Genomic DNA, 23,827 nt, shown 5'->3' with positions numbered 1-23,827 from the left:
GTGTGGGCTTTTAACATGTCAGCTGCTGACAATAGTGTTGCCATCTGCAGCCTGTGCTGTCAACGCATAAGTCGCGGTAAGCCCAACACTCACCTATGGATGACCGCCTTAAGAAGGTAACGGGCCCAGTGGGAGAAACACTGTCAGAACCCACAAAGCCACACTCCCGGCACTCCACGTCCTGCCTCTTCTCCTTCTCCTCCCATTTGTCCTCAACTCCAAACCTTCCCCCGTGCCGTTGTCGCGTTCATATGGCAGAAGGCAGGCTTCCGTGGCCCAAATGTTCGAGCTTAAAAAGTTGATGATGCCGGATAATCCTCTGGCCCAACGGCTGACCGCTGGCTTGTTGGAACTGCTAGCCCGCCAACTACAGCCATATAAACTGGTGGATTCGGAGGCCTTTAGAAAATTTGTGGCCATTGGCACACCGCAATGGAAGGTCCCTGGAAGGAAGTATGTCACGAGGGTGTCAAGAGCCACGTCTGACTTCGTTATACCCGGGGTCAGGAAGTTGCAGCGGGTGGCTGCAAGCTCTATGTCTAAAGATCACGCTGCTTCTTAATGATAGCTTTCTGTGTTTGCCTTGCAATCCTTTTTGTCTCACTTAGGGACTCGTAGCTTCTTCTCCTCAGCTGTTTCTTGTCTGTCATTCCCAACCTCCTTATATTCTCCTCTCCCACTTCTCTGGTTGCCAGATATAGAGCTTCCTGCCTGGACTTCTATACTGACCCACTGGAGCTGTGTAGCTGTGATTCCTGGTTGTTGTTCCAGAGCATTACCCTCCGGATCCCTGTTGGGCTTTTGTTGTCCACTGTTGTCGCCCACCTGGGATTATATGTTTTGTCTGTATTGTCTGTCCTCTCCTTGGTGTTTTCCTTTAGTGTTAGTGGTGCGGACTAGTGTTCCCACCGCCCTATTCACTACCTAGGGCTCATCTTAGGGAAAGCCAGGCTTTTAGGCACGTGATCGGCATACGAGTGAGGAATCCGTCTAGGGACGTCAGGGCAGTCAGGTGCCAGCCTCAAGGTGAGTTAGGGGTCACCACCTTTCCCTCTCCCTTGGACAGGGCCTTCCCTTTTCCCTCCCTTTGCGTCACGTATGTGATCGGCACGCCGGTCATGATAAAGTATTTCTCCAAGAAGGGCATCCCAGAGCTCTATGGCCACGTTCAGCGGCAATTAAATATATCCCTGGCACACTGTGTCGGTGCCAAGATACATCTGACCACAGACACGTGGTCTAGCAAACACAGGCTGGGAAGGTACATAGCTTTTACTGCCCACTGAGTGAACCTTCTGACGGCCATCAAGCATGTAACCTGTGGCACCCGTGTGCCATGGATTGCATGCAGGCCTGCCTCTTCTTCTCCTACTCCATCCTCCGTCTCCTCCTCGGCTGACTGATCCTTTTCCACTGCTACCGTCTTTTCCACTGCACCCCCCGAGCTCCCCAGAACCTATTCGACATGCCAGGTGAGACGTTGCCATGCTGTGCTGCGGCTGTTGTGCCTGGAAGCCAAGAGCCACATCGGTCCTGCACTGCTTTCAGCTCTGCGGTCACAGGCCGATCAGCTGCTAACGCCGCTCAATTTGACAGTTGGTAAAGTGGTGTGCAACAACGGCCCAACGCGCTGGAAGTGCACCTTGTATATGCTTGATAGGTTGCTCCAGCAGCAACGTGCCGTTAACGACTACTTGTACGAACTCTGCAGCAGGACAGGTTCTGGGGAGCTTGGTTTATTTTTACGGCGCCAGTGGTTGCTCATGTGCGATGCATTCAGACTTCTGCAGCCATTTGATGAGATCACCAAAGTGCTCAGTCGCAGCCAAGGCACCATCAGTGACATTTTTGGGGATCCCTGGTGTTGTCTGTAGCGGGGGGGGGGACACACACCCAGGATGACATCCTCTTGGGCAATGAGCAGGAGCCAGGGCGCTCCACCGCTTCCAATTTAGTGCAAATAGGGGCCTTAATTCTCCAGTGTTTGAAGAGGGACCCCCGTATAAAAAGCATAAAGGGAAAGGACCAGTACTGGGTGGCAACGTACTTAGATCCCTGGTACAAACACAAAATGGCGGACATGTTACCATTATCACAGAGGACTGTCAGAATGCAACATTTCCAGGCCTAGCTGCGAGAGATGCTGCATTCTGCTGTTGCGGGTACTGTCAGAGGAATTTCCACCCACAGCAAAACAGGTGCGGGTACCAATCCTACCACGCCTGCAAGAAGAGGGCGGTTTGAAGATGTGTTGGTCACTTCGGATATGAGATCATTCTTGCAGCCAGCCCATTGAGAGCCGCCCTCAGGATCCAGCCTCAGAGAACGCCTAGACCGACAGGTGTCCGACTACATCGGGTTAAAGGTTGATGTCGACGCTCTGAGAAGCAAGGAACCCCTGGACTACTGGGTGTGCAGGCTTGATCTGGCACAATTTGCCATGGAACTCTTGGTTGGCCCCTCGTCGAATGTCCTGTCCGAAGGACGTTCAACGCAGCAGGGGCGATCGTGACTGATAAGCGCACCCTGCCTAGCTCACGACAGTGTGGACTACCTCACAATTCTAAAAATGAGGGTGGGTGTCCCTCCTGGGTTTGTAGCACCTAATCCACAGTTTCGTCAAGAGTGAGCCACCATTTCCAAAAAACGTTATTCCAAAAAATGTTATTCCAAAAAACACTATTTGGAACAAGCTTTCCTTCTGAGTCCCTTTAAAAACTGTGTGTAAGGGTCCATTCACACGTCAGTATTTTTAACTTTTCAGATAAACGTTCCTGTTTTTTGCGGATCCGAAAATCTGGATGACATGAGGATGCTTTTAGCATGTCTTCCGCATTTTTGACGGATCCATTGACTAGAATGGCATGACGGAACACAAAATCGGACAAATAGTAGGACAGGGTATATTTTTTTCCTGGATCCGAATAAACGGAACCCACGGAACGGAATCACGGAATCCGAGAGCACCATGAGTGCTGTCCGATTATTTGCGGATTCCATTGAAAATGAATGGATCCGCATAACGTTCCGTTTTTTATCGGAACGGATGCGGAATACAAAAACGGACGTGTGAATGGACCCTAACTGTTCCTGGAACTAATGCTGTTCTGAAGCAAATACCGATACTATGTATTTTGTTAATTCATAAAACAAAACTATTTGCACTTCTATTTTTGAAAGAATTATTACTTTGCAACTTTTTTACTTGCCAAAAACTTTTGCACAGTACTGTAAATGCCATCAGCATACTGTAACAGCCAAGAGTGTATCATATCCATACAAAGAAGGTTAAAGACAAGAAAATGGGATAATAGATTGAGACTTTCTCCATAAAGGCCGAAAACCATATAGCAAAAACAAAAAGTAACAGGGCAAGGCAAACATTATCTTCAAGACAAAAGATACACATTTGGTCGCTGATACCAGTTATTGCTTCACAGTATACAAGCTGAGATTCGGTCACTTCTCTTCACAAGGATGAGGGAGGTCTCTCCCTGTGACTGACTGCCAAGAAAAGCTGAAAAAGAGAAGATGGAGGAGCTACAATGGCTACAACAGTAGCTATCAGATTGCTGCTTTCTGTCTTAGGGCTCTTCCGGCATAGAGTTCCGTCGTCGGGGCTCTATGCCGGAAGAATCCTGATCAGGATTATCCTAATGCATTCTGAATGGAGTGAAATCCGTTCAGGATGCATCAGGATGTCTTCAGTTCCGGAACGGAACGTTTTTTGGCCGGAGAAAATACCGCAGCATGCTGCGCTTTTTGCTCCGGCCAAAAAAACTGAAGACTTGCCGCAAGGCCGGATCCGGAATGAATGCCCATTGAAAGGCATTGATCCGGATCCGGCCTTAAGCTAAACGTCGTTTCGGCGCATTGCCGGATACGACGTTTAGCTTTTTTAGAGTGGTTACCATGGCTGCCGGGAAGCTAAAGTCCTGGCAGCCATGGTAAAGTGTAGCGGGGAGCGGTATACTTACCATCCGTGCGGCTCCCGGGGCGCTCCAGAGTGACGTCAGGTCTCCCCAGGCGCATGGATGACGTGATCGCATGGCACGTCATCCATGCGCATGGGGCGCTCTGACGTCATTCTGGAGCGCCCCGGGAGCCGCGCGGATGGTAAGTATACCGCTCCCCGCTCCTACTATGGCAACCAGGACTTTAATAGCGTCCTGGGTGCCATAGTAACACTGAAAGCATTTTGAAGACGGATCCGTCTTCAAATGCTTTCAGTACACTTGCGTTTTTCCGGATCCGGCGTGTAATTCCGGCAAGTGGAGTACACGCCGGATCCGGACAACGCAAGTGTGAAAGAGCCCTTAGAAGGTGAAGGCAGGAGAAGTCTACATACAACAGCTTACTAGTACAACAACAATTAAATTTATGGATATAGAACACTGTCACAGAAAATAATATGATTAAATATAATGTGAACAGCTATGACATTTGTTATTGGAAAGGAACCAGCTGCATAGTCATACAAGAACAGACCATTCTTTTCTATGATGAGAAGTACTCTCGTCCAAATCTAACTGGCAGCTACAACTTTCAGGGTCATTCCCACAATGAACACTTATCACCTAAATGTTATACTGCTGGCATCTCCAAGATCACTGGAATGGGGATCCACAGTCCACTGTTCTGCTACACCATCAAGAAAAAGGTAAGGAGGAGTATGAATGGAGCAGCAGTCCAGTATTTCTCCATTGATACACCATCTCCGACCCCTTTGCGAACCGACGCGGGGATGCTTTCGCATGTGCGCCGGAGGGGAAGACCGTATGGCTTTAGGGGACAGCTTGGCCGGGCCAATGGCAGTACGCTGTGGCCGAGCTTGTCTCCGGTGCCTATTGCAGATTCCATTCTGGTGTCCATGTCAACGCGCTTGCTCACTCTTGCAGAGCCTGTCGTGCATCCGCATTTATGTTCGAAAACGGGTTTGCAAGGGGATACGCACTCGCCCGTACGCGCTTCTTATGCGCTTTGCCGACCAGCGAAGGAAATAGCACCTGGCTGCAAGTTCAAAGTAGATTAGGGGGCCGGCATTGGTCTAATTGACTAATGACTGACCAAAGCCCTATGGGGAGTGGACACTTGGCACCCTGGGATTTGTTAGCAGGCACATAAAAGGTGGCCTCCCAGGTCGGTCAGTGCCCACTGTTATTCTTCCTTATCCAGGTGCATGTCAGTACTGCTAGCTACTGACTGAAGTTTGCTGGGACTCCATCTGTTCCAGTGGGACCCGGGACTTTCTGTGACGCATCAGTTTACCTGGCAAGTTGCACAGAGACTTATGCACGGATTAGGACTACTCCTGACTTTCCTTAGTTTTTTGTTTGCCTGATATTTGCCCAGTGAAGTTTACCTGGACTTAGTTTATTTTGTTAATAAACCCCTTTGACTTCATCCTCACTGGTCTGTTTCGTTGGTGCCTTGCATTACAGCTCATTTATGAGACACACTTCGGGAATTAGCTCCAATCTTGGCACTTTTCTGGAACACAAAGTGACCATTGCAATGGTCAAGATTTCTCTTTGCTACTACGTGTTCCAGCACATGGCTTCTCTCATGTTTACTGCATCATGGACCTACACATAGTACACATAAAAAAAAGCAATTGTGTCACCCTTGTGTTTAGGAAAATACTTAACAGTATGACTAGTCTTCTGGAGAAGAGTCTTGGGAAAACATAAAGGCTGAAAATATTTACAAAGGTGTCTTTAAAATGAGGTTCGACCATGTGGGATGTATCAGATACTTCTCATGAGAAAAAGTAAAAATACATCCAACACTTGCAAAGATTTATGCTACCAGTATTTACCAGTAGAATGAATTGTGCAACACACTGAATAATAGATGTTCTCCCCAAATGCACTCCATCAGACAATGAGAAGGTTAGCAAACTTGAACTAAAACGCAAGCTTCAGCACAAAAGAATAAAAAAGCTTAGACCGCTATTTACTGCCATGTTCTAGAAACTCACTTGCTGGATATTCACTGAACAGCTAAATCCTATGCTGCAATAGTAATAGTAGTTTTTCTGCAGAATATGTCCCTTGGTTCTTTATCCACGTCCCAAAGCTGCTGATTGAGCACTTCCAGCAGTTTGCTGGCATAAAACATTCCCAGCTGTTCCGTAAAACTATTTCCGTCTGATTAACACAGTTTTATGAGACCTAATCGGAATAACATGCACTTATTAGCTCTCACCCCAAAGTAAGAACATGTACATAGAGCACTTATGTAGGCAGGATTTGCTGTAACTTCAGTATGCGCTCAGATAAACAGAATGGGATGCATAACTTGTAGCTCTTGGGCCCCAATTCAAAATCATTAACAGGGCTCCCACCTACCATGCATTATTTATAGTACTGCTCTCCTCATATGAGTAAGAAAGACATTATGGCCCCGGATTCAAACGCATTTTCTATAGTCATCCCCAACGTAGTGCCCCTAAGCCCTCATGCACACAACTGTATTTTTGGTCCTTATCCGATTCCCATTTTTTGGATTGGATGTGGACCCATTCATTTCAATTAGGCCGCAAAAGGTGCAGAGAGTACACTGCATCCGTGTGTCCGTTCCGCAGCTGTCACAGACGTTTCCGTGACAGGAGATCGGTGAGAATGGCAACACGTGGTTTGATCTGACATATTTTCCGTTTGGATCAAATGACGTCTGTGTTTTTTCTGGTGCTTGCCACACCTTCTTTCCCCATTATGAGCAAACCTTATTGCGGATGCAAATAAGGGGGGACATGGTGTCATGAATCCTCAAGGTTTGCATGCGCAATATATTGATTGGAAATATAAACTTATCTGGATTTCAGATACAGATGCTGTAGTCTGTGTGTCCTCGAGGCTGGGGACGAAGATGTTGATTGGAGAATCGGGTAACTGTCGTCTTGGAGCACCTGTATTCGTGCTTATATTTACAGTTTGCTTGCCATTTACAATTGGTTTTGTTGAATGAAAAGCAAACTCCTTTCTTTGGAAGTTGTTGACGAAAATGATGGGACCTTTGTGGAAGCATAAGATTTATCCATAGCCCCACATCTTTATGCCCTCAACTTAAATCAGAATATACTGCAAGCTTTCATCGTATGAATACGTATCGTATGACTACTATGCTGAACCGCCAAAATTTCTATACGCCTCCAAAATGGAATCAAGATGTTGGAATAAACCACTGCAGTGTTTAGGATGTTTTTCTCCTAAAACCGCTGAATAAATGCAAAATCCCTGTAACCAATTAAAAAACAATTATTTTCTATTCATCATCCTCCTTTTTGCTATCGGTTTCGTTTGATGGTAAAAGAGAAAATATATCTACGTATTCTTTATGCCATATTTTCTCTTTTACAGCTTTGGACAAATTAAACCCCAGAGGGGATATCTGGCAAGGCATGGTCTCTCCAAAGGCGCTCTCTCTAATTCCACTACCCGCATCTACCGAAGGTAAAAGGCACTTGTCTTTACTTAAAGATTTAGAGGGTTCTGGATAAATTTGATTATCAGAATCAGAAGACGCGTCCTGAGACGAACACGCTGATTCCTGAATATGAACTTTGTCCTTTTGTGACATAAATGACAGGAATTCCTTAAATTGTTGAATCTTATCCTAAATGAACATCTTGTGTTAGCTGATGGATCTGGGGATCTAGTGCCTTGTAATAAAGAGTCACTATTAATGTTGACAGATACATGCTCACCGTCCTGAATGTTAACTGATGGCTTTTATTTTTCAGGTGCTTGCGATCTTCTTGTCGCCGTTGAGGAGGATCGTTGGTGAGTATTGGATCCTTGTCGTTGGTCTCTTCTCGCGCCATGTGTCGCAAAAGTTTTCCTAATCCTGCGTCTTCTGCTGTCCTGTGAAGGTGAGAAAGCCCTCTATTCTTTTCTAATCCATTTTTGCGGAGGAGAGGAGGTAGGAGCGTCACTGATTGCAGGCACCGCAATAAGATCAGCGATCTTGTCCAGCCCTGCGTTCCTGTTGACGGAGGAAGCGCCGGCTAAATTAATCGATGACCTGTTGCAGGTAAGAACTAAGCCATGCTTCTCCCCCATGTTCCTCTGCCTTCTGGATCAGCTGCTGTATTAGGTCTTCCATAGCTTGACAAGCGCAGGTCTGGTTTCTTCTTCGTTCCTGACGAGAATGGGTAATAGTCGCTCATAGAGCGGACTTAATATTTAAGGTTATTGGTTAATGGTAACTATTTAATAGTTTATAAATGGTTGGAAATTAGAATGGTTGATAATTTAGTGTAAGGTAACCATAAACACTGTGGCTAATTATATGCCAACATAAGTAAAATTATTTATTAATCTATCGAGGTCTTTGTCTGGATTAATTATTAGGTAATAGATGGGTAAATATGACACCATGGTCATTTAACCTTCTCTATTTATTGTTGTTTCTTCCACTATGCTATGCGGTTTATAGCTTCTGTTTGAATTGTGGATTGCTGGTGTGTGGATCTCGGCTGAGTTCCTGGTGCTGCCATAGCCACTTGAAGTTAAGTGTTTTCTTTCCCTTTTGTATTTTGTTTGGGTTATTTTGTGTGTTACATTGTGTGTTCGTCCTTCCTTTCGGAGGAACAGGTTGTCTCAGTCCTAACATACAACAGGGTCCTTTAGGGTGAGTTAGGACACTAGGTATTCCTGTGTATGAACTCACCTACCTCTGGGGTCTGTTCATACTGGTAGTTAGTCAGGACTTTGATTAGGGTTTTACTAGGTGTCCATCTCCTTTCCCTAGTATCCAGGCCTTATTACCTCACCCCCTTTCCCTCCTATGTTCGGTGTGGTGTTTCCGTCCCACACCTGGACATGACAGCAGCCCCGCATGAAAAACAGAACATGTCCTATTCTTGTCTGTTTTGCAGAGAATAGGCATTTTTAAAAATAGGACAGGACGTGCAGAAGAGGAAAATATGGCACGCACACGGCAGGTATCCGTGATCTGCGGGCCAGAAAAATGGCTTGTCAATGGGCTTGTCAATTTATACTGCAGGTATCTACTGCAGATTTCACCCTTTACAATGAAGAAGGTAAAATCCACAGCCACTTCCACAGCAAAAACTGCAAGTAATACATGTCGTTTTTGCAGCAGATTCACATTTAAGTCCGAAGCAAACTTTTCTGCTCTATTTTCTGTCACATGCGGTCATACCCTGAAAGTACCCATTCTCCATGTGGAGATTAAACTGGTAGGGACTCTTAAAGGCAATGGAAATTACACAAAACAGCTCACCTTTAAAAGGAATAAAACATTCTCTCTAGCACCACCTATAGATGGCAGCCACCCTGTAAGTCAACGTCTGACCATTTAGGGTAAGTTTACACATGACAGACTTGTTGCAGACATTTTTTGGACTACATTTTTTTTCTATTTATCTGAATGGGGATGTTTCTAAAGTACAGCTGGTGGTGGCTATAATAAACAGATATACAAAAAAGATATACCACAGCACTCTCATGTCTTCATCATTCCAACATTTAATCACCAAATCACAGTAACGTTTCAACCGGTGTGGTCTTTTTCAAGCCGAAAGGTCGTGTGATTTTGTGATTAAATGTTGGAATGATGAAGGCATGAGAGTGCCGTGGTATATCTTTTTTGTATTTGCTGAGACGGGGTGCTACGGACTGGCACCTGACACCGCGGGCACCACCACTGAAGGATCCAATTGTTGTGCTGCTATATCTCCTTTTTTTGTCTATAATAAACAGATGTCATCCTCTGATCCTATTTAACCCCTTCGATTCTACAGTCAATGGCAACTGTTTTTAAAAGGCCCGCCCCCTCACAAGATATACCAAAAATATACCAAGTATACTGAGTATACCAAGCTTTATAGGAGCAATTAAACATTGTGAAGTCCCCTAGTTGGCTAAAGTAATATGTCAACGTTAAAAATATATAAGCTTTAGCTCTTGAAATGCACCAAAAAGGCCTGTAGGGGAAGGGGAAAGGAAGAGGAAGGAACAGCTGGAGACAGAAACACACGAACAGATGCTGCTGGATGTAGTAAGTTTTCTGTCTCACAGAGAGATAAAGTAACTGAATCTCCTCTTCTCTGTTTGCTGTGTATGGGAGATATCATAGCAGCTAATTTCTGCCCAATAGTTCGGGGAAGCTAACAAGTAGAGATGGAACATGCAGGCTAGAAAACTGGTGAAAAATGCAGGTTCTGTCCCAATCTAAATTATAGATTTAATTTTCTGCATTGCTATGCACCTTGCATGAGCCTACTACACAGGGACAGCACTGTCTATATACCACAAAATGGTTCCCTAAATGTTTTCTAGTGGATAATACATTAAATTACAAATCACATTGGAAAAATATTATATTTGTTCATCAGTTCTCTGGTCCATTTGGATCAGTTCTTAAATAAAGCCAGAAAGGAAAAAGTGCTGGAATATTAGAAATCAAGAGGTAATTATATACTGAAAAAACATAATGTTTGGTCAAGGTCTCAATATTTCCTATCAGACAGATATAGTAAAAGCCGACATCTATTACATTCTGGAGCATTGCTTCCTATCAGACAGATATAGTAAAAGCCGACATCTATTACATTCTGGAGCATTGCTTCCTATCAGACAGATATAGTAAAAGCCGACATCTATTACATTCTGGAGCATTGCTTTCTATCAGACAGATATAGTAAAAGCTGACATCTATTACATTCTGGAGCATTGCTTTCTATCAGACAGATATAGTAAAAGCCGATATCTATTACATTCTGGAGCATTGCTTCCTATCAGACAGATATAGTAAAAGCCGACATCTATTACATTCTGGAGCATTGCTTCCTATCAGACAGATATAGTAAAAGCCGACATCTATTACATTCTGGAGCATTGCTTTCTATCAGACAGATATAGTAAAAGCCGACATCTATTACATTCTGGAGCATTGCTTTCTATCAGACAGATATAGTAAAAGCTGACATCTATTACATTCTGGAGCATTGCTTCCTATCAGACAGATATAGTAAAAGCCGACATCTATTACATTCTGGAGCATTGCTTCCTATCAGACAGATATAGTAAAAGCCGACATCTATTACATTCTGGAGCATTGCTTCCTATCAGACAGATATAGTAAAAGCCGACTATCTATTACATTCTGGAGCATTGCTTTCCTATCAGACAGATATAGTAAAGCGGACATCTATTACATTCTGGAGCATTGCTTTCTATCAGACAGATATAGTAAAAGCCGACATCTATTACATTCTGGAGCATTGCTTTCTATCAGACAGATATAGTAAAAGCTGACATCTATTACATTCTGGAGCATTGCTTCCTATCAGACAGATATAGTAAAAGCCGACATCTATTACATTCTGGAGCATTGCTTCCTATCAGACAGATATAGTAAAAGCCGACATCTATTACATTCTGGAGCATTGCTTCCTATCAGACAGATATAGTAAAAGCCGATATCTATTACATTCTGGAGCATTGCTTTCTATCAGACAGATATAGTAAAAGCTGACATCTATTACATTCTGGAGCATTGCTTTCTATCAGACAGATATAGTAAAAGCTGACATCTATTACATTCTGGAGCATTGCTTTCTATCAGACAGATATAGTAAAAGCCGATATCTATTACATTCTGGAGCATTGCTTCCTATCAGACAGATATAGTAAAAGCCGACATCTATTACATTCTGGAGCATTGCTTTCTATCAGACAGATATAGTAAAAGCTGACATCTATTACATTCTGGAGCATTGCTTTCTATCAGACAGATATAGTAAAAGCTGACATCTATTACATTCTGGAGCATTGCTTTCTATCAGACAGATATAGTAAAAGCCAATATCTATTACATTCTGGAGCATTGCTTTCTATCAGACAGATATAGTAAAAGCCGACATCTATTACATTCTGGAGCATTGCTTCCTATCAGACAGATATAGTAAAAGCCGACATCTATTACATTCTGGAGCATTGCTTTCTATCAGACAGATATAGTAAAAGCCAATATCTATTACATTCTGGAGCATTGCTTTCTATCAGACAGATATAGTAAAAGCCGACATCTATTACATTCTGGAGCATTGCTTTCTCTCAGACAGATATAGTAAAAGCCAATATCTATTACATTCTGGAGCATTGCTTTCTATCAGACAGATATAGTAAAAGCCGACATCTATTACATTCTGGAGCATTGCTTCCTATCAGACAGATATAGTAAAAGCCGACATCTATTACATTCTGGAGCATTGCTTCCTATCAGACAGATATAGTAAAAGCCGACATCTATTACATTCTGGAGCATTGCCTCCTATCAGACAGTAAAAGCCGACATCGAACAGAAGGTGTTAGCGTATTCAAATGACAAAGTGGCTCCCCTGTTGGCTGATATGGATAGGTGCACTTATCAGTGTGATTCACCCAATCATGTTTGTTTTTAGTTTTGTCGCAAAAGATAATGATAATGATAGGCACTCAACATCCGAAATAGCATCAAATGTGTAACATTTATTCATTAAAAACTCATCACTATAATTTTAAAAATGAATATTCCAGATCACTAAAACAATAAAAATAGTAAAAATGACGATAAATCTTAATAGTAGGAGATTCCTCATGTGAAATATCGCCACATTTGTGGCATGTGTATATGTACCACATGTCACAAATACTCCAAGATATATGCCTTCATTCAATGTAACTCAGAATATTAATGCACATTATATATGACAAACTAGCAACTCGGCGAGTATCGCATAAGGTTCTAATGCAGTCGGTTGTCTATTATATCAGTCACGTTGAGACACTATGTAGGCTAAAGAATTGTTGGATACTTGTATCAATCTTGTTTATATTTCAATTGAACGATATATTGTACCTCAGTAAGTCCAAAGCTCCGAAACGCGTATGGTATGGTTGGGGACAGTCCTATGTGCAAGTACCTTCACAGCAACTTTTAAATCTACTTCATATGGAGCGCTCCAGAAATCTCATCCTGAACAAAGGAGATTGGCTGGTAGAGATTCCACTCACTGAACACGTGAGACGCCGACCGACTCTCCGAACCACACAAGAGTCAGCGCGACAATACAGTACTCACCATCAGAGGGTGGATACGGAGGCAAGATCGATCGGTGCTGTGCACCACGTGGGACGCCACGGCCGGCACACGACTCCGCTTCCCTGCATCATCGGTGAGTAATCAAAACCATATCGTGCAACTGTGAGGGTAATCAGTTCAAACTATTACTGACAAATATTCGAACAATACTCGGTCAGGCCACTTAAGGTGAAAAGGAATTTTATAATCTGAACGAACCATGAACAACAATTCCGCCTTGTGAGAGACTGGCCCTACTCTGAGGTGCAATATATCGTTCAATTGAAATATAAACAAGATTGATACAAGTATCCAACAATTCTTTAGTCTACATAGTGTCTCCACGTGACTGATATAATAGACAACCGACTGCATTAGAACCTTATGCGATACTCGCCCACTTGCTAGTTTGTCATGTATAATGTGCATTAATATTCTGAGTTACATTAAATGAAGCCATATATCTTGGAGTGGCAGCTTCTCCGGCAGGGCTTTTGTCACACCGGTTATTTGTGATGTGTGGTTCATATACACATGCCACAAGTGTGGCGATATCTCACATGAGGATCTCCTACTACTAAGATTTATCGCCATTTTTACTATTTTTGTTTAGTCATCTGGAATATTCATTTTTAAAATTATAGTTATACGTTTTTAATGAATAAATGTTACATATTTGATTCCAGATGTTGAGTGCCTATCATTATCTAACAGAAGGTGCCAGATAGACCCCAGTGACCTATAATAAGGTCTGAACCCTCTGTGAAAACTGTATTTTAACTGACATTACGACCTTTGATGCCCTCCATCCGAATTTTTGCCTGAATGGTCGTGATGTCAGAACCATATGATCTTGGAATGGGTTGGTCGACACTCTCAATCCACAAGCAGGGTAGGTGTCATATCGATGCTGTGCAGGCAGAAACATTAGGAGGAAACATCAAGGGGATGGTGGAGGCTGCAGTAGGCAGAGTTTTCAGCCCAGGGAAGGGTGTAGCAGAGGTTTAAATTTCTGGCTGATCTTGCAGTACTAAGGGAAGTGTTGTGGATGCAGCTCATCTACGTCCACAACCTGGAAGTTCAGGTTAAACAATGGAGCACAGCTGGAGCTTAGGCTGAAACAATTACTCAAATTAATCGAGTAACTCGATACACAAAAAAATCCTCAATGAAAATTTTTTGCATTGAGGATTCTTTTGTGCCATGTGACCACGTAGCGTGAGTGAAGCACTTGCTATTAGTCACCATTCCGTGGTTTCCCGCCAGCCCACACAGTGCTGCACTGTATCCTAAAGTACACGTGCACTATGACCTGATGCTGTGTGAGCGCGTGAAGAATAGGATATAAATACAGAAAATAAATATAGAAAGCATAATTATCTGAAATGGAAATCTCTGATCTGCTTCAACACATCCTGCACTAAGAAACAAAGAAACCTGAGAAGAGGGAAAGGTTTGCAAAAAAGCATGTGAGCTACTCCACCTGGCACCTGCCATGAACGCAGAGATCCGCCTCATAAGGACCACACGGTGTTCCATCCAGGACTCTATCTGCCATCAGCATTGGGGTATCTCGACCAACGGGAGTACAGTACAGCTCACATGGTTTATCTAGAAAATAAATATAAAAGCCACATACATTTTTATTGAAATGCTCAAATTCTGTAAAATGATCAAAGAAGTAATACATAACCGATCTCCCACTGTTCTTATTCAGTACTTCCCGTGTTCCCCACTGGTCTCTGTACTTCCAGGTCCCTCTGAACATGGATGTGTGACTGCTGCAGCCAATCACTAGCGGTCATTGCTGCAGCCAGAGATTGCCTGTAACATTCCAAGTGTGTGTTGAGAGGGACCAGGAACTACACAGACTGGCACCAGGGACCCTAGGAAGTGTCTGCATAGGAGCGTCAGGGATCGGTGAGTATGGCCTCTTGGTTCATTTTACACCATGGTGAGCTTTTTTTTTATTAAATGGCTTAAGAACCCCTTTAATAAGACATATTAATAAGACCTACCATCCATGATTACAGATGTAAGGAGGTTTTTCTTCTTGTTGACACTGCGGTCCTGAGATTGACACTGATGATCCCGAAAACTGGAAACTCCTTTGGGACAGGGTGAATTCTCACAAACCATGTGCTCTACACTTGTTCCTTTACAGCTCTGACCACCAAGTCCAGGACTGCCAAAAAGATAACACCTGATCACAATCTGAAGGCTCATTAACCAGGACATTCTGATCTCTGATGCGTATTGTTTTGGCTACATCATTTTTGTAATACCAGAATTGGGAAAAAAAACTAATTCCAGGCCTCCTTCGTGTTTCCTGGAAGTCTTTCAGTCTGCAGGTTAATAACTAGTTCTGGACTAATGCTATGTCTATCTACATAACAGAGTTACATTTCCGTTCCTTCTCCTACTAATACAAACAGCTCATTACAATGATTTATGAAACGGATTTGCAAACTCTTCTGAAACACTAAATAACAATTCTTCAGAAATACTGAAATAAATGTCCACTTTACTATAGAAAACAATGAAAGCACCAAGCCATCGTCAGGAATGCATGAAGTAAGAACAGACATTTATATGGTGCATGAAACAAATTGAAGTTGCAATCCTTAGAAGGTGCATCTCACATAGAAGGCATGATAGATAGTTTAAGGCTTCAAAGCCTTAAGAACTACACATTGGTCCTCAGATAACATGGCATATGACTGGGCAGGGGCATACACAGATCTTATAGGACCCTTAGCAAAGCTTAGTTTGGCGCCCCTGCTGCACCACTAATTTCCCAGTCTGCATGCGTCAAACACTCCCAGGCAATGCTGAACACAAAGTGTAAGGCCCAAAATTTTTGATGAATGTATTATCTTTTTCATTAAGGTGCAGAATTTAGAATTTAAAAAATTGTTATAATAACAAGTTGTCCCTGACCTTACCTACTTTATCAGACTTCTATATTGGAAAAAGTGGAAGTAGTGCTTCCAAATATGGCGCTCATGCCGAACACCATATTTATCAATGTATTTACACCACACAAGTGAAAAAAAAAGATTGATAAATCTCCTGCTTCACTTCACATATCAGAAAGCTGTCTACCTGCAGCTACCACTAGGGGGAGCTCAGTACGTAAGAGTTTATATAGTTAGCATACAATCAAGCAGTGTTTTCACATAGGAAACAAAAGAAGGAGTTCAGCTCTGGGACCCTTCTCTCCCCCAGGCCTCGTAGGTCTGCTTCCATTGAAGGTACACCACTGTCACTGGGTGGTTTGTATAATGTGTACAAATTTATCGTTTTCACAAGGGAAATTAATCACATAGTTTCATTTACATGGACAATATGACCAAAAATTTGTTTTATTATTACATTTTTACTGTAGGCTGTAAAACAAGATGCCTTTCCTTTCACATGAGCGCAGCAGCCAATGACAGGCCTTAGTGGTCACGTGTGCATGAACATCATGTGACCACTAAGGCTAGTGGCTGCAGTTTAGTCACATGTAGAAGAACAGGACATCATTACTTCTGGACCGCAGAGACTAGGAATGGTGGGGACAAGGCCAGTGGCACTGTAGTGACGAGACATTTAGAACGTCAGAGTATCATATTTTATTATAACACTTTCTGCTGGTAGAATAATAAAAAAATTACTTGGACAACCCCTTTTAAAGTAAAAATCTTTTAGACAGGGGCAACAGGGCAACATGAGCATGCGATGCCACATTGTGACTTCGCATATAACTACTGTCAATGGGATCATAATGTGACGTGACATGAGGCGACTGCGATGCCACAGTGGCAAAAGAAATTCACTGCTGAATATTTGGTTGCGAGTCGCATGAGACTTCATAGACCACAATGCAGATCATGTGCACCTTGCCTGACACTTTTCTCGGTTGTGTCGCACGGCTGTTTTTGGTTGTATGACTTTTCTAAAACTTGCTTTCGTGCAATGCATGTCACCGTGTAGCCCCAGCCTTATATGTGAAATGGTAAAGAGTAAATTCACAATGATAAGCCTCTTCTATTAAACTCTTAAACTATTAAAGGGAACCTGCCACCTGGATATTGGGTATAGAGCTTAGGACATGGGTTGCTAGATGGTCGCTAGCACATCCACAATACCCAGTCCCCATAGCTCTGTGTGCTTTTATTGTGTAAAAAAACCGATTTGATACATATGCAAATTAACCTGAGATGAGTCCTGTATGCGAGATGAGTCAGGGACAGGACTCATCTCAGGTTAATTTGCATATGTATCAAATCGTTTTTTTTACACAATAAAAGCACACAGAGCTATGGGGACTAGGTATTGCGGATGTGCTAGCGGCCATCTAGCAACCCATGTCCTCAGCTCTATACACAAAATCCCGGTGACAGTTTCCCTTTAACAACCCTTATTTCTCAATATATTTTCTCCTTGTTCGGCTCATTTTACTCTATAGTGGCGTCTTGCTGTACAACATATTTATTAACCATTTGTTCCACAATGTAGTAACATAATAGCCGTGGACAGTACTTGGCCTGGACACACTAATGAAATACGACTCAAATTACAAAGAATAAAAAATTCTCAACTCTACTTATCTCTACACTTCATCCACACCAAACAGACACTGGCATCGAAAAAGTACTGTCATTTTTACATTTTATTTTTAGGTGATAGGATATACCATTAAAGGGGTTTTCTGGTACTTAGATATGAATGGCCTATCCTTAGGATAGTTCATCGGTATCAGATCAGTGGCGGTCTATCACCTGGCACCCCCACCAATCAGCTGCTTCGGGTAGCCAGTGTGCAGTGACTGCGCTCCTGCAGCTCAGCTCCATACAGCTGCAGTACACCAGCACTGGAAAACTACACTATGGAAGGAGCCTTCCTCCACTGTATATGTTACGGTGCCGGAGGCCGCCCAAAACAACTGATAGGTGGGCGTTCATGTGTGGCTCTCTCAATTAACTTGCATTTGTATGCCAAATAGGCATATTCAGCTAATTTCAGAGCAACTATCGGACATTAACAGAATGTCCCGTTGATACTCTATAATTTTCCAGATGGAAATACCCATCTTAACGCAGTCATGCATGTTGTTACAGATTTAGGCCCCTTTCACACGGGCGAGATTTCCGTGCGGGTGCGATGCGTGAGTTGAACGCATTGCACCCGCACTGAATCCTGACCCATTCATTTCTATGGGGCTGTTCACATGAGCGGTGATTTTCACGCATCACTTATGCGTTGCGTGAAAATCGCAGCATGTTCTATATTCTGCGTTTTTCACGTAACGCAGGCCCCATAGAAATGAATGGGGTTGCGTGAAAATCGCAAGCATCCGCAAGCAAGTGCGGATGCGGTGCGATTTTCACGCACGGTTGCTAGGTGACAGTCTATTCACTGTATTATTTTCCCTTATAACATGGTTATAAGGGAAAATAATAGCATTCTGAATACAGAATGCATAGTATAATAGTGCTGGGAGGGTTAAAAAAAATAAAAAAGTTAACTCACCTTATCCCCATGATCGCCTAGTTCCCGGCCGGTCTCTTCTTTAGCTGTGACTAAAGGACCTGTGGTGACGTCAGATCACATGCTCCATCACCACGGTGATGGACCATGTGATTGGAGCATGTGATCTGACATCACCAAAGGTCATTCAGCCCAAGCCCACAGCTAAAGAAGAGACCGACCGGGAACTACACGATCATGGGGATAAGGTGAGTTAACGTTTTTATTTTTTTTTAACCCTTCCAGCGCTATTATACTAAGCATTCTGTATTCAGAATGCTATTATTTTCCCTTATAACCATGTTATAAGGGAAAATAATAGAATCTTCAGAACATCAATCCCAAGCCCGAACTTCTGTGAAGAAGTTCGGGTTTGGGTACCAAACATGCGCGATTTTGCTCACGCGAGTGCAAAACGCATTACAATGTTTTGCACTCGCGCGGAAAAATCGCGGGTGTTTCCGCAACGCACCCGCACATTTTTCCGCAACGCCCGTGTGAAAGGGGCCTTAGGCCTCATGCACACGGACGTTTTTTTTCACGGTCCGCAAAACGGGGTTCCGTTGGTCCGTGATCCGTGACCGTTTTTCCGTCCATGAAAAAAAAGTCATTTTGGTGTCCGCCTGGCCGTGCGGAGCCAAACGGATCCGTCCTGAATTACAATGTAAGTCAATGGGGACGGATCCGTTTGATGTTGACACAATATGGTGCCATTTCAAACGGATCCGTCCCCATTGACTTTCAATGTAAAGTCTGGAGTTCTGTTATACCATCGGATTGGAGTTTTCTCCAATCCGATGGTATATTTTAACTTGTAGCGTCCCCATCACCATGGGAACGCCTCTATGTTAGAATATACTGTCGGATATGAGCTACATCGTGAAACTCATTTCCGACAGTATATTCTAACACAGAGGCGTTCCCATGGTGATGGAGACGCTTCAGGTTAGAATATACAAAAAAACTGTGTACATGACTGTCCCCTGCTGCCTGGCAGGTGCTGCCAGGCAGCAGGGGGCAGACCCCCCCCTTGTTTTTAACTCATTGGTGGCCAGTGGGCCCCCCCTCCCCTGTTGTTAACTCGTTGGTGGCCAGTGTGCGCACCCCCCTCCCTCCCTCCCTCTATTGTAATAATAGCATTGGGGCCAGTGTGCGCGCCCCCCCAACCCCCCCCCCCCTCCCTCTATTGTAATAATAGCATTGGGGCCAGTGTGCCCCCCCCCCCCATCCCGATCATCGGTGGCAGCGGAGTAGAAGATTCATACTTACCTGGCTGCTGGCTGCTGCGATCTCTGTGTCCGGCAGGGAGCTCCTCCTACTGGTAAGTGACAGGTCTGTGCGGCGCATTGCTGTCACTTACCAGTAGGAGGAGCTCCCGGCCGGACGCAGACATCGCAGCAGCCAGCAGCCAGGTAAGTATGAAAATCTTCTACTCCGCTGCCACCGATGATCGGGGGGGGGGGGGTCTGCGCACACTGGCCCCAATGCTATTATTACAATAGAGGGAGGGGGGGGGTTGGGGGGGTGCGCACACTGGCCCCAATGTATTAAAACAATAGAGGGAGGGAGGGGTTGGGGGGGCGCGCGCACACTGGCCCCAATGTATTAAAACAATAGAGGGAGGGAGGGAGGGGGGTGCGCACACTGGCCACCAACGAGTTAACAACAGGGGAGGGGGGGGCCGCACAATGATATTCAAACTGGGGAGGGGGGGGGGGGTCTGCCCCCTGCTGCCTGGCAGCCCTGATCTCTTACAGGGGGATATGATAGTACAATTAACCCCTTCAGGTGCCGCACCTGATGGGGTTAATTGTACTATCATATCCCCCTGTAAGAGATCAGGGCTGCCAGGCAGCAGGGGGCAGTCTTGTACACAGTCTTGTACACAGTTTGTAGTGTATTCTAACTAGAAGCGTCCCATCACCATGGGAACGCCTCTGTGTTAGAATATACTGTCGGATCTGAGTTTTCACGAAGTGAAAACTCAGCTCTGAAAAAGCTTTTATGCAGACGGATCTTCGGATCCGTCTGTATAAAACTAAAACCTACGGCCACGGATCACGGACACGGATGCCAATCTTGTGTGCATCCGTGTTCTTTCACGGACCCATTGACTTGAATGGGCCCGTGAACCGTTGGCCGTGAAAAAAATAGGACAGGTCATATTTTTTTCACGGCCAGGAAACACGGCTCACTGATGCGGCTGCCAAACGGTGCATTTTCCGATTTTTCCACGGACCCATTGAAAGTCAATGGGTCCGTGAAAAAAAACGGAAAACGGCACAACGGCCACGGATGCACACAACGGTCGTGTGCATGAGGCCTTAAAAAAGGGGCTGATGAAGCTATATATTTGCAGCAACATATACCAGGCTAAAATGACCCCACTTTTGACAAATGTGGGCCATAATCTAGCTATTGTCCTAACTAGGGATGAGCGAATCGACTTTGGATGAAACATCCAAAGTCGATTTGCATAAAACTTTGTTTGAAAACTGTACGGAGCGAACGCTCCATACAGTTTTGCAATGTTGGCTCCGATGAACTGAAGTTATTACTTCGCGAAGTCTCGCGGAACTTCGTGTAATAACTTCATAAATTGATTTCTACTGTGGTATCTTGGAACCGAACACGAGTTCGGGAAAAAGTTTTTAACAGAAGAAATTTATTTTTGAAGTTATTACCCGAAGTCTCGCAAGACTTCGCAAAGTAATAACTTCGGCTCATCGAAGCCAATACATTCTAATACTGTACGGAGCGCTCGCTCCATAGAGTATTCTAACAAAGTTTCATCCAAAGTCGATTCACTCATCCCTAGTCCTAACCTACCTGAGTAGTGTTACATTACAGTCTTCAGTGGTAGTTTTCATAGCTCCAGTCAAATCTGAATTCAGCTGCAGCATGTTCCAAAAGTTTTCCAAACAAGAACCTATAGCTGTCATCATTAGGCGACACTTAGATGACCGTAAGTGTTTTGCGGTCCCCGGAACGCACATGGCCAGCCCTATATAGAAATGCCTATTCTTGTCTGGGATTGCGGACAAAATTATGACATGCTCTATCTTTTTTGCAGGGCCATCTTTTGCAGCACTATTGAAATGAATGGGTCTGCACTTGTTCCTCAAAATTGCGGAACGGATGCGGACCCAGAACTACAGTTGTGTGAATGCACCCTAATACAGTGTTGCCTTGTTCAAGCCTTACTTCTGTATTGTAAAATCATGGCATCCGGCAACACGGGAGACTTGTGTGCCTCCTCTGGCTGGTAGACTGTGCTGACATAAGCAGTTCTTTTGGTATCACATACATCTAGTGAATTGTCATCATTTACTTTGTAAGCTCGTATTTTATCCAATTCACTCTATAAACCCTTAAAGGGATTGTCCAGCTTCTTAGAATTGTTTTACATTCTCCCCACTCCCCACCAGACATGTGGACTAAGCATATCTACCTGCTCTCCACCACTGCGTTCTGGCTCATTTGGTCCACCATTCTCTTTCCCATTTTCTGGTCCCTGCATGTATACTTCCAGCATGGACAGGGGGGACGTGTTCCACTGCAACCAACTGGCCACAGCGGTGATGTATCCACCAAGTGGCATATGACCCAGTGATGTGCTGCTTGGGGAACATGACACCGCCAGTCACCGACAGTGCGTTGAAGAAAGCAGTATACCGAAGAATCCAGAACCAAGTGGCAGAGAGCAGATAAGTATGATCGAGTCCACTGTTCTGAGGGGAGGAATTTAAATGAAATGATAAAAAGCTGGATAACCCCTTTAACGCGGTTGTCTCACTTCAGCAAGTGGCATTTATCATGTAGAGAAAGTTAATACAAGGCATTTACTAATGTATTGTGACTGTCCATATTGCCTCCTTTGCTGGCTAGATACATTTTCCTCACATTATACACTGCTCATATCCAGGGATTACGGCTTCTGCTGCAGCGCAGACACAAGTAAGCTGGGATGGGAGCCGCTGCGGATGTGCACCTATGTGAGGTCCCACAGTCCTGGCCACCAGAAAGGCCGGCGCTTTTTCCTATAGTGTGCACTGGATTGTAGGGTGGTCATAACCTCTGCATACAAGGAGTGTATAATGCGATGGAAAGATGAATCAAGCCAGCAAAGAAGGCAATATGGACAATCACAATACATTAGTAAGTGCCTTGTATTAACTTTCTCAACATTATAAGTGTCATTTGCTGAAGGGGTTGTCCCATGAAAAATAGTCTACAGTTTTCAAACCAGTACCTGGATCTAAATACTTTTGTAATTGCATGTATTATATTTTTCGCTTTATAAGACGCACCCCCCTCCCCCCCCAAAAAAGTGGGGGGGAATGTGGCCGTGCGTCTTATAAAGCGAATAGAGCAGTATTACATGGCCGGCACATCGCAAGTTGTGCTGTGCTGCATAGGCATTGCTGCCTGTGATGTGCCAGTGACATGTAAACAGGGGCGCTATCAGGGTAGTAGCGGGGCCCGGCACAGACACTGAACTTCATTAAGCTGGGCCCCGGTCAGAGCAGCCATCACATATAAAATGTATGCAGCAGCCCCTAGCAGAGCTGCTTTGCTAAACTAGCTGTAATCGCTTCTCTGCAGTACTCACTATGCATTCAGCGGGCAGGGCGGCAGCGCACGTCACTCACTCAGTCACGCTCCACCCCCGCCCACTTCATTAATGAAGTGGGCGGGGCCAGAGCATGACTGAGTAAGTGACGTTCAAAATATATTAACTTCTTGCACAAAAACCTAGGTGCGTCTTAAAAAAACGGTAAATATTTAGCACAGCCAGTGAGTTATTCAATAAAATGTATCTATATTGCGCCACCTGCTGTGTTTTTTTCTTATTTCTTTGACTTGCTCTCTGAGATGGCCGCACATGCTCAGTTTCATCCTTCAGCTGCCTCCTTAGCTGTGATAGGGAGAGAGCTGCAGCAGGACACGCCCCCTGAGCTGCAGCAGTGAAGACACTCCCCTTTAACTTTTCAGCGTGATATAAATCTAGCAGAGCAATGAATGGGGAGATCTCTGGATCCATGTGAGGTACAGGGCTGGTTCTAGCTTTGGTAGAAAGAGAATGCCATGTACTATATGATGTCTGATTTTCATTTTTTACATTAATCATGGGATAATTCTCCAATAACTGTACCATGTATTCTCGTTACTTTACACAGTGTAAAACTTCTTTCTTAAGACCGAAACTATGCAGCACTAA

At 44.1% G+C, this 23,827-nt stretch overlaps 1 protein-coding gene across 1 annotated transcript in view; it reads right to left on the bottom strand.

Annotated features, from left to right (window-relative positions):
- ADAMTS17 (ADAM metallopeptidase with thrombospondin type 1 motif 17) overlaps positions 1–23,827 on the bottom strand; it is a 278,350-nt gene that overhangs the window by 97,766 nt on the left and 156,757 nt on the right. Inside the window, exons 13-14 of the mRNA XM_044283189.1 lie at positions 15,111–15,277; positions 14,576–14,703 (exon numbers count right to left, since the gene is read on the bottom strand). Coding sequence (XP_044139124.1) covers positions 14,576–14,703; positions 15,111–15,277 — 295 coding nt within the window. The remainder of the gene's footprint in view (positions 1–14,575; positions 14,704–15,110; positions 15,278–23,827) is intronic.

Source organism: Bufo gargarizans, chromosome 2 (assembly GCF_014858855.1).
Source record: "Bufo gargarizans isolate SCDJY-AF-19 chromosome 2, ASM1485885v1, whole genome shotgun sequence".
Classification (NCBI taxonomy): Eukaryota; Metazoa; Chordata; class Amphibia; order Anura; family Bufonidae; genus Bufo; species Bufo gargarizans.
The sequence above is the reverse complement of the archived record's forward strand: the minus strand, read 5'-3'. Positions and strand labels throughout refer to the sequence as shown.